Source organism: Garra rufa, chromosome 7, assembly GCF_049309525.1.
Source record: "Garra rufa chromosome 7, GarRuf1.0, whole genome shotgun sequence".
NCBI lineage: Eukaryota > Metazoa > Chordata > Actinopteri > Cypriniformes > Cyprinidae > Garra > Garra rufa.
The window spans coordinates 11,282,702-11,294,117 of record NC_133367.1 but is presented as its reverse complement, the minus strand read 5'-3'; the positions used below and the strand labels follow the sequence as shown (position 1 = coordinate 11,294,117).

Genomic DNA, 11,416 nt, shown 5'->3' with positions numbered 1-11,416 from the left:
AAGACAAAGCGTTGCTCGTTGGATTTGATCCAATATATGTCCTAGAATACATTTTATAGATACAACTTTAGCGCAGACCCTACTAATTTTAACCCTCGCGGACATTGTTTTTGTATTTAATCCACTCCGTCTGAGAGAGATGACAGAAAAAGAGCGTTTCAAACACTTATAAATTCTCTTCTTAGTGGACAAGACTGCAAGTAAGTTTTCCAAAAGTGGTTATTGAAGACGAATCTGTTTCTGAAGGTTTTTCCGTATTTTTGCTTGTGTTTTCTGCTGTTGTTTTTGTGATGCGAAATCGAAAGTATTTTTAAACCCGCCATTTCTCATTTAGACCATGTGGTTATTCTACATGGCAATGCATGCATATATAACTCACTTTATTTTATATATAATGTTTTTTGTTGCTGTCGCTGCTAACTCCAGATATTTCTTGATCTCATTTAGGATCATCATCTCCAGGTCAAACTGAACAGCAGATAGTTTTCTCAACCCAGTGCTGATCTCTGGCAGTTTATCTGCAGTATGTCAGAGGAGCGAGGAAAGGACTCTCCGTCTGAGATGAGTCTCTCACACAAACAGAGGTAAGACTGAGTCTGTTTTCACACAATCATTTTAAACACTGCTGAACTTTAACATGTTTGCTTTAATAAACAAAACCTTAACAAACCTTGTTTTACATTTACAAATGCTTTGCTGAAATTCAGAGCTTCATAACTTCCTAATTAAAAAAAATAACATAAAACATATTTAAAAAGTTGCCAATAGATGATAAATATATGATAACTGTAAATCAAAATCATCATTTACAGTCTTAACCCAGTTTGCAGTCGCTCTTCAGCACTGGGTATATGTATTTAGGTAAATTATTCCACATCACTTGGTTTTTAGGCCGAAAATATATATTTAGACATTCAAAAATGACTGCACACTTAATTTAAAGGGTCATATGGTGTTATTTAATGTTTTAATTTTCCTTTAGTGTGTAATGTATCTGTTTGTGTAAGATCTTCAGAGTTTCAAAGGTCATAGTCTCCTGCAAAGTGATTTATTCTCTCTAACAGAGAACACTGATCCAGAAATGACTAAAATATCTTGACTGAAGTCCAGATATTACTTTCACAAATGTCTGCATCACAATGTGAAATATAAGCATAATGCTGTCCAAAGGTTTCCACAAAGAGAAGACGAGTCTTCAGTGAGTTGAAGTGTTGTCGTCATGTTGTGGAGACGCTGTGTGTTTGGATGCAAAAGCAAACCCGCTTTGTTTGGAATCAGTGGTTAAGATTTATTTTTCATGCTGTTCCTGAGCCGTTAACCCAAAGGTGTACAGCACACTTTATGGAGCTGCAGTGCATACACACCTGAGCTATACACACCTAAATAAATTGTAAATAAAATACAATAAATCACACCTAAATAACTGTATTTTATGTTGACACTTCAGGACATAAAGTTGTTACAATGCAGAAGAAAAATTATAACTAAAATATCGTATCTGAAAGGTAAGAGAGTTGCAAAATAAAAGCTTACCATTGTGAAACGTTCAGCTCAGACTCGGTCTCGGGGTCAACAGATACTTGATAATGATTACAATGACATTGTTACTGTTATTGTTACACCTAATAAACAAAGAAATAAACTTTTTTAATTAAATAGCGTCATATGGTCCCTTTAATTTAAGTATGCTAACAGAACTGTGTAGCACTGACATTTCTTCTCTCAAAAAAAATGTTGTCTTCAATTAGATCAGAAATTCTTTACAGAAATTGTTAAAAAATGTGAGTCTGTAAACAAGAATGACTGCTATCTTCAAAACTCTGCAAGTGTTTCTGTGAAGGACTAGAGAGAATGAGTGCCAATATAAAACACAGATGAACCTCCTGTAGTAAAGTTTCTTTTCTCTCTCTGTCATTAGTGTAAGATCAGGCTCACATGTGTCCAGCTCTGTGGCTGGGAAGAGTGACTGCTCAAAGGAGGGTAACCTGCCGAACTTCAGCGAACAACCATCACGATCCAAATGGTATTTATGTCTTATTTTCTTTAAACATAGACTGTGTTAGAAAGTGTATCAATTAACAATTATCATAAAGCTTTATAGTTCATATATTTATCACAGTGTTGTTTTTCTCTTTACTAAAATATTTACAAGACATTTTGCTCATATTTGTCCTAAAAATGCAGTATTTTGATTTATTTGATTTACTATCAGGCTTCAGTATAAAACAGTAGATCCAGATTTCCAGGCTCATAGGAACCACAATAACTTTTCAGACAGTCTCCTGCAGATCTTCCAGGTAATAAAACACTTTTTCAAGAATATTTAATAATTATAATAAACAAATATATTATTGAATAGGAGTGTGGCAGAACTTTTATTTCTAATTTTTATTTTTAAGTAACCATAAAATAAGAATGAGAACCTATTTGTATTAATATGTACAGCTACAGTTTGTCCCAACTTGATTTTTCATGAATGTTTCTAAATACTGACTAAATAGTTTGACCAAATATGGTTTTTCTTTTCTTCCATTCACATTTGTCTTGATTTGTAGGATCTTGAGAGCAAAATAATCACATTTATAAAGAAAGAACTGGACAAGTTTAAGAAAATATTACAAAAAGAGGACGTGCGATACTTTGTGAAGGATTTTAATGAGAACAGATGCAGTATCAAAGAAGCAGCTCTTGATCTCACACTCTACTTCCTTAGAGAGATGAAGCAAGATGAAGCTGCTAATACTCTAGAAGGTAAGAGACTCATGACAATCTGCCTGACTAACTTATAAATGTAGGAGAGAAAATAAGATTAAAATATTCTGTATTTTTGTTTCTGTTTAGATGAGCTGGTCTTCATTCATCAGCTAAAATGTAGCCTAAAGGAGAAATATCAGAGTGTGTTTGAAGGAATTGCAAAACAAGGTGACTCTACACTTCTGAATAACATCTACACAGATCTCTATATCACTCAGGGTTGTAGTGAACAGGTCAATACTGAACATGAGGTAAGACAGATTGAAGCTGCTTCCAGACGTCATGAATTACAGGAAATACAGATTGAATGCAAAAATTTGTTTGAAGCACCTGAACAAGACAAGCAGATCAGAACTGTACTGACAAAAGGAGTTGCTGGCATCGGAAAATCAGTCTCTGTGCAAAAGTTTATTCTGGATTGGGCTGAAGGAAAAGAAAATCAAGATATCAGCTTCATATTTCCTCTTCCATTCAGAGAGATGAACTTAAAGGAGAAAGAAAAACTAAATTTGATGGACCTTATAACTCAGTTTTTCCCAGAGACAAAAAAACTGAACCTTACAAGAAGAAACCAAAAAGTACTGTTCATTCTTGATGGTTTGGATGAATGTCGACGTCCTGTAAACTTTAAGGATAATGAGACGTTACATGATGTATCTTCACCTGTCTCTCTGGATGTTCTTCTGACAAACCTCATCAAGGGAAATCTGCTTCCTTCTGCTCTCATCTGGATCACCACCAGACCAGCAGCTGCCAGTAAGATTCCTCCTGACTGTATCGACCAGCTGACAGAGATACGAGGATTCAATGATGCACAAAAGGAGGAGTACTTCAGAAAAAGAATCACGGATGAGAATCTGGCCAAAGAAATCATCGATCATGTTAAACAATCAAAGAGTCTCTTCATCATGTGCCACATCCCAGTCTTCTGCTGGATTTCAGCCACTGTTCTCCAGAACATTTTAGAGGTAAAAAAAAATAATGTTGTGAAAAACAATCAGGCTGATGATGTCTCCAAAACACTGCAGGAGTCAAATACTGAAGACACTCCCAAGACTCTGACACAAATGTACACACACTTTCTCAGATTTCAGATCCAGCAGAGCAGACGAAAGTATGATGGAGAATATACACCAGATGTTTCCTGGGATAAAGATGCCATCTTTTCACTTGGGAAACTGGCATTTCATCAGCTGGAAAGAAACAATGTGATCTTCTATGACACAGATCTGGAAGCCTGTGGTATTGACGTCTATAAGGCATCGGTGTATTCAGGCATGTGTACCCAGATCTTTAAGGAGGAAACTGGGATTGTTCTTGGTACCATGTACTGCTTTGTTCACTTGAGCATTCAAGAGTTTATTGCAGCTCTTTATGCACATCTGTTTCTAGACATAAAGAAGAAAAGTATATTTGTTAATGAGTCTACAGAACAGGAAAACAAAAGTAAAACTATGATTTATTTGCCTGAGACTGGCAGTAGTTATCTAGACATTTTCCTTCGCTTCTCTCTCAGACTGTCACTCCAGTCCAAAAAAAACATGATTGATTTGCTCAAGACTGCAGTGGACAAGGCACTAGAGAGTGATAATGGACATCTGGATCTTTTTCTTCGATTCCTCCTTGGTTTGTCACTTCAGTCCAATCAGCAACTCTCACAGGGTCTGTTGACACAGCAAAATGAAAATGACCAGATGAAAAAGGAAATAGTTCAGTACATCAAGCAGAAATTGGAAGCTAATCTGTCTCCAGAGAGATCCATCAATCTGTTCTACTGTCTGCATGAACTGAACGACCAAACTCTGGTGAAAGACATTCAGACCCACCTTAGCAAAGGAAGTCTCTCATCTGCTGATCTTTCACCTGCCCAGTGGTCTGCTTTGGCCTTTGTGTTGTTGACATCAGAGGAGGAGCTGGAGGAGTTTGAGCTTCAGAAATTCAAGAAATCAGACGAGTGTCTCATTAGATTATCAGCAGTCATCAAAACCTCCAAAAGAGCTCTGTAAGTTAATCATTTTGCTTTCATTTGACAATTATAAGTGTTTAGGGTTCCCATGCATCCTGGAAAACTTGGAAAATGTATTCCTGATTTTTTTTTGTCCTGGGAAATGTGTTGGAAATTATAGAAATATAAAATTTCATGGAACATCTTGTTATTCTGGTAAATAAAAAAATAAAAATTTGTTTTTCTTTAGCTGAGAATGAAGATTTTTGTTCTCCCTGAAACTAATTATTGTTTGTATTTTGAATGATGATGGTTAGTCCATAAAATGTCCGCTCAAATGTTTGCAGTAAAAGTCAACAGATAATCAGCTAACTAGTGATTGTCATTTTTTAATGTATAATTCCAGCCTTTCTGCAGTACCAGTAGTACAAATACTGGGTAAATGCTGTACCTGCTGATAGACAACTGATTTCAGACATTCCTGTGCATATTTTTTTGTGAGCATTGTGTTTTTACATGTTTTAGAGCCAATGTTGAGCACGTGTACACAATAGTTAAGGTGTTTAATCAGAGTTCGCTCAGTAATGCTTTCCTTAAAATCATAAAACTTGAACTCTCAAATGTATAATTTATTGTAATTAAAGCTATAGATTAGCTCATATATTTAATGTTTGCCTTTAGCAAATGTATTCAATCTAATTATTCTGTCATCTTATTTCCATCATAGACTAAATGATTGTGGCTTAACAGACAAAAGCTGTTCAGCTCTGGCTACAATTCTTGGATCAGATACCAGTCTGAAAGAACTGAACATGAGCAATAATAATCTGCAGGATTCAGGAGTGAAGTTGCTCTGCATTGGACTGGAAAATATGAAGTGTCATTTGGAGATACTGAGGTAAGTTGTGACAATAGACCAAAGTTGAGCTGAACAAAAACATGAGGTGAAAACCAGACTTTTTAGATAATGAACAAGTCTGTATGTTGTGCATCGAGATTCTTTTATATTTACACATGCCATGGTGTTCTTTTTCTAATTTGGTTTGTCATTGACACTGTCCTAAGTCAATTTGTTGTGATATACCATTTAAAATATGCATTTGGCAATGTTCAAAATAGGTATATTTGCATTTGGTAATGTTTAAAATAGGTATAACTTAACTTGTGTTTGATTGTACGTTTTTATGTATTATGATGTATATGTTATTCGTAAAAGATCACATTTGTTTTGTCATGATTTAATTAATTAATTAATAATTTAATTTAATTTAATTTTAATAATTTTAGTTGTAGTACATGCATTCTACTAAACAATTGTAATGTATTTCTGCAGTTTTACTCAAATGAAACTCAGTCAAATGCTCATGCAGTGACTCTCAGAGCAGTTCTGGAGATATTGTTCATGTGTTTATGTCCTGATTTAGTGAGGCAGCAGATGTTAATATCACTGCAAGCGTCATGTGCGCTTCAGTACGAGTAGCAAACAAAACTATGCGTATGCATCATTTATTAACACAGAGACACACATAATTCATTATTTAAAAGGTGTTTTTGTGGCTTAATATTTACAAGTACTAGTACTAGTGGGAGTTTGCTTGCTTGTGTGTGTGTGTGTGTGTGTGTGTGTGTGTGTGTGTGTGTGTGTGTGTGTGTGTGTGTGTGTGTGTGAGCAGGGCTTCACTTCTCTATCCGTGATGCAGAGGAAAATTTTAAATGCAGAAATGACATACTGTCGTGTAAATAAGATAAATAGCATAAGGCTATTTAGTGTGTTCAAGGAGAGACACTGCAGGCAAAAACAAAATTTTTTGTGCACCTGTCAAGTTTGAGATTTTGGGATTTTTGGTTTTTCATAAAATGACTTGTGGAAAGAAACCATTCAAACAACACTTTCAAGTCTAACTTTTAAGAAAACTTGTAATACATTTTTTTTGTAATTATTAATGTAATCAATCAATGGGTAAGTGAGGTGATAACTATTAGTTAATTTCTTTTTACCTTATTCACCTGCAGTGTCTCGTCTTAGTAAAATAATTTTTTAATAAAAGAAAATTTTACCTTCAAGAAAGAGAGGGAACCCCCCCCCCCCCCCCCCCCTAAATAATAAAAGAGTCCGGCTTCTATACTTTCTTTTCTATCTTTTTGGAATAGTTACTCTTATTTCCATATGGGTAGCAGTATGGGACCGAACTTGCCTACCCCTGCCCTAAATGTACCCCTCACACAAGACTTTCTGCAGTTTTAGACCTTTAAAAACTGTTTTGTAAGAGTTATGAGCTTTTGTCCAAAAAATAAAAAAAATGTCCCATCAAGGTCATAATTTACTATACTATGAGGATATTTGGTCCCCATAAAAAAAAAAAATATAGAACTTGACAAAAGTAGTGTTTGAGAATGTCTGTATATACCCAAATCCATAACCTAATAAAAGTTAGCAATTATATCTAAAAACATCAAGCCTCCCTTGAAGCATCTTGCCACAGTTCTTCTGGATTTAAAGCCGTTTTACACTGAGTGCGATGTGAAAAAGCGAAGCAAATTGCCACCGAGCGGTGCTTTTGATTTTAATCACCTCAATATACAGCATTGAATGACAAAAAGAAACACAAACTATCTATAATGCTTAATACATAGTAAAATATGTACATTTATCATCAAATATATGTGATTATTAATGTTTTTTATTTATTTTTGGCTTAAAACCCATTTAAAGCATCATCAAGTTCTTGAAATAACATTTGAGAGGGTGGAAAAAATACTTGCGAATGATCATGTCTGGTGTGAATAGCCCCACTGGACTATGAAACATAATGGCAACATGAATGTTTACTGTAATGAAAACTGAGATTTCCTACTGACTCACTACAGCAAAAGATAGAAATAACTGACTTTAAAAAAATTATCTGGTGAAAATACTAGTGGCATAAGACTTTTGCACAGTACTATACAGAACAAAAAATATATATTACATTGATTTTACTGGGAAAAAAAATCAATCTCTTTTGACTATAAAGACCACAAGTGTATCTCACAAATGAGGAGCATCAGAAGATTAAAGCTTTAAAGTAACTGTAAGCTGGAGATACTAGAGTGAATTGATGTCTAATAATTTAAAGTTCTTTTTTTTGTTTGAATCGATGTTCATTTGTCAGATTTTGCTTTACAACGAAGTTTTAGTTAATTTGTGTAAGGAATTAAATATAATTCATTTAAGGGATTTTCATTGTTTAGGTAATTTCTAGAAAAACTGATTAATGGTCTGAATGTGACATTTTCATTCTGGTTCTAGGCTTTCAAACTGCAGTATCACTGAAGAAGGTTATAAAGATCTGGCTTCAGCTCTGAGATCAAACCCTTCACACCTGATAGAGCTGGATCTCACAGGAAATGATCCTGGACAATCAGGAGTGAAGGAGCTCAATTATTTACTACAGGATCCAAACTGTCAACTCAAGACACTGAGGTGAGACCTGATCAAATAATCTTACAGAAATAAATGTGTACATTTTTTATACAATAATCTGGACAATTTGTTGCATCAGAATGATCATATCAGATGCTGTGGGTTTTGTTGAACTGATGATCAAAGTCAAAGTCTGCTTTTTGTCAATTCTGCCACATGTACAGCACATAAATACAGATAACTAAAAATGTGTTACTCGCAGACCCTTAGTGCAAAAACATTCAGTTTAACAAGCCAGTTTTCTCTGTGCTGATGTTTCTCACTCCTTCTGAAAGATCTTGAGGCTTTTAATTGTACACTCTGTATTTATGTATTTGTGTATTTAAATGTTTAAAGAAAACTTTTGCTATTACTAGATCTAGCATTTATTAATCTTGTTGATGTTAGTTTATATAAATAATCATTGTTCATGTCAGTTCACAGTGTATTTACTAATTAACAGAAAACTTTTGAATTTAAATCTGTATTAGTAAATGTTGAAACTTACATTTAAGGTTATTAAATTCTAGTTGTTCATGTTAATTAATGTAGTTAATGTTATCAAGTGAAGTTTAATAACTTGGATAAATTGCTCACAACCTTTGTATACATTTATAACTTTTGTGTAGTTTGTAGTATATTTGAATGAACAATGTGTAGTCTTTCTCCATGTTACCTGCACACAGATATCAGCATTTATTTGTCCGCAAAAGTCTTCTGGAAGATGCAAAACACATTAGAAAGTTGATCATCATAGATCTGAGTCATTGTTCTTTCTCTTTCTGTCTTCAGTCTGTGTAGATGCAGTATTACAGAGAAACAGTGTCTCATCCTGACTTCAGCTCTGAAATCAAACCCATCACACCTGAGAGAACTGAAACTGAGCGAGAATAAAATCAGAAACACAGGAGTGAATCACTTATGTGACGTACTGAAGGATTCACACTGTAAACTGGAGAGATTGAGGTCAGTAAAATTCACATACAAGAATCAAAATGATGAAAATCACTTCAACAGTTTAAACCAAAACACTTAATACTCAGTATGGTATTACTTCACATTAAATTAATGTAATTTAAGTAATAAAAAAAATTATCTTTTAAATAATGAAAATTAAACATTTTATTTGTTGGCAAATAAAGGGGATTTAATATTACAATTAAAACATTGAAGAAATATTGTATGATTATTCCCAGTTGTGTAACTTTGTTTTAAAACGTGAGTGGGACACTTTCCTTTTTTCCCCCGTGTTTTTGCCTTTATTATTATAGCACAGTATTAGGTCCATAATTCTTCACGTCAGTGAATAAGTGCATAGATATGTAATAAACATTCATACTCTGAAACAGTCTAGTATTAAAATCAGAATTAGGTGTGTAGGTGTGTTTTGGATTCTAATCCGCTCTAATGTATAATTCCCCCCCCCTTATTAAAATCAGATATGTTAATCAGTAATCGTATAGACAGAGTAGGCAGACAGTTTCTGTTTTGTTTTGTGATTTAACCGGAATGATTAGATAGTCTCTGCAACATTTGAGCCAGCGGTTCTTAATTCCAGTCCTTGAGTACCCCCACTCTGAATATTTAGCATGTCTCTCTTTATTAACACAACTGATTCAGATCATCAGCTCATTAGAAGTGAGCTCCGTGCATGAACTGTGTTCCGATTGACACAATCCCTACACAGTGTCCATTGCTCTCTACTCCCTGAGGAAAGGAAATCCGTTGAAGTTTACTTCACTTCGAAACATTCATTCATGGATTTGCGCTGTAGCGTCTTCACACACAGATGAAGTTGTAGTGGGGCCAAGAGCTGTGGGAACGGAGCGAGGCCAGTGGAGTTAATGATAATGAGTGACACCTGCGCCAGTCTCGAGTCCCACTGAGGAGCTCTGGAAGGATAAAAGGAGGAGGGACAATAGTGCAAGACGAGAGAGGACCAGGCCTGGACTTTATTTTGTGTGCGGCAGTCGTCTGTGAGAGGCTGCTGCTTTACTTTTGTGTTTGTTAATTGTATTATTAAAGTATTTAAATGTTTGCTGGTTCCCGCCTCCTCCTTCCCAGTCTATGAACTGTTACATTGGTGCCGAAACACAGGAGGAAGGAGGAACACGCTGAGGGGGATTGCGCTGCTAAGAATCGGGCAGCACAGAGAAGTGGAGATCGCAAGGGGATGCCCGAGGCAGTGGTACTGGAGCAATCGAAAAGGTGGACAGGAGGCTCGCTGCCGTGCTCCGGGGTCGAGGAGGGGTTGCTACCCGAAAGGGAGTGGAGGAGTTGGCGCCATTTGCCAGGAGGCAGGAGCCTGTTGCCGTCAGCCATGATTGGGGAGGAGCAGGGAACGGGGACTCACTGCCGGCTGCCCTCAGACCGGGGGAAGCCATCATCCTTCCGCAACATCAAGCAATCCACCAGAGAATGTCCAGTACCACTGCATGGCACCACGAGTGAGAGCTTCTCGGATGGTTGAGGACCGAGTGGGGGAACCAGGCCAATGATTTCTTTTTCTCTGTTTTCCTCTCTCCCCTTTCTCGTCGCTGTCTCTCCTCGTCCTTCAGTCTCCTTTTCTCTCGCCCCGTCTGTTTTACCCCCAGATATACCAAGGGCACCAGTTGAACTTCAATCACTTCAATGCCCTATACGTTTGCTTCGAACTGGAATCATGGCGGAATAGCCTGTGATGTCCACTTCTCAGGTCACTTACAGTTGAATAGAACAAATGTCTGAAGCAACAAGAGGAACATACAAGATGTACAGAGCGGGTTTACGTGAGGACTGGAATTGAGAATCGGTGGTTTAAAAGGTAGATTGAAGCTCTAGTGTGTAAGACTGTTGTTACTTTATCCACTTTAGCGATCTCCGGCGGCAGCGTAACAGCTCGTCAATTCATGTTCGTGCGAAGGATGAGACGGACAAAAGTTACAGATGCATGCTGTTCTTTTACTTATTTTCGTGTTGTCAGTTTCACAGTGCAAACAGCTCCTGGGTGGAATAACTTGAGTGAACTTAAAACAAAGCAGAATAAAAAATTTCTCCATCCGATTCAACTACACAGCACACAGCGAGAGCGCACATCACATCAGCACATGTGTAGAACTACACTACCCACATTACACCAAAGTCCTTTTAAGACAAGTCATGTCACTCGGCGGCCATCTTTGAAACGCCTCTCGGGCATTCAAGTGCAGCTCCTATCTCTTTGAATGGGGAAACATCAAATTCTACAAAACTGTGTGCTAAACTTACGATTAAATTTCATATTTGAAATCTCCAAA

General features: G+C 36.3%; 1 protein-coding gene across 1 annotated transcript in view; it reads left to right on the top strand.

Moving 5' to 3' along the window:
- The first annotated feature begins 1,157 nt into the window (after positions 1-1,157).
- LOC141337915 (NACHT, LRR and PYD domains-containing protein 12-like) overlaps positions 1,158-11,416 on the top strand; it is a 42,536-nt gene continuing 32,277 nt past the window's right edge. The window contains exons 1-10 of the mRNA XM_073843490.1: positions 1,158-1,198; positions 1,919-2,023; positions 2,213-2,297; positions 2,556-2,751; positions 2,842-4,177; positions 4,271-4,756; positions 5,427-5,597; positions 7,989-8,157; positions 8,256-8,260; positions 10,239-10,588. Of these exons, the coding sequence (XP_073699591.1) occupies positions 1,158-1,198; positions 1,919-2,023; positions 2,213-2,297; positions 2,556-2,751; positions 2,842-4,177; positions 4,271-4,756; positions 5,427-5,597; positions 7,989-8,157; positions 8,256-8,260; positions 10,239-10,588 (2,944 nt within the window). The remainder of the gene's footprint in view (positions 1,199-1,918; positions 2,024-2,212; positions 2,298-2,555; positions 2,752-2,841; positions 4,178-4,270; positions 4,757-5,426; positions 5,598-7,988; positions 8,158-8,255; positions 8,261-10,238; positions 10,589-11,416) is intronic.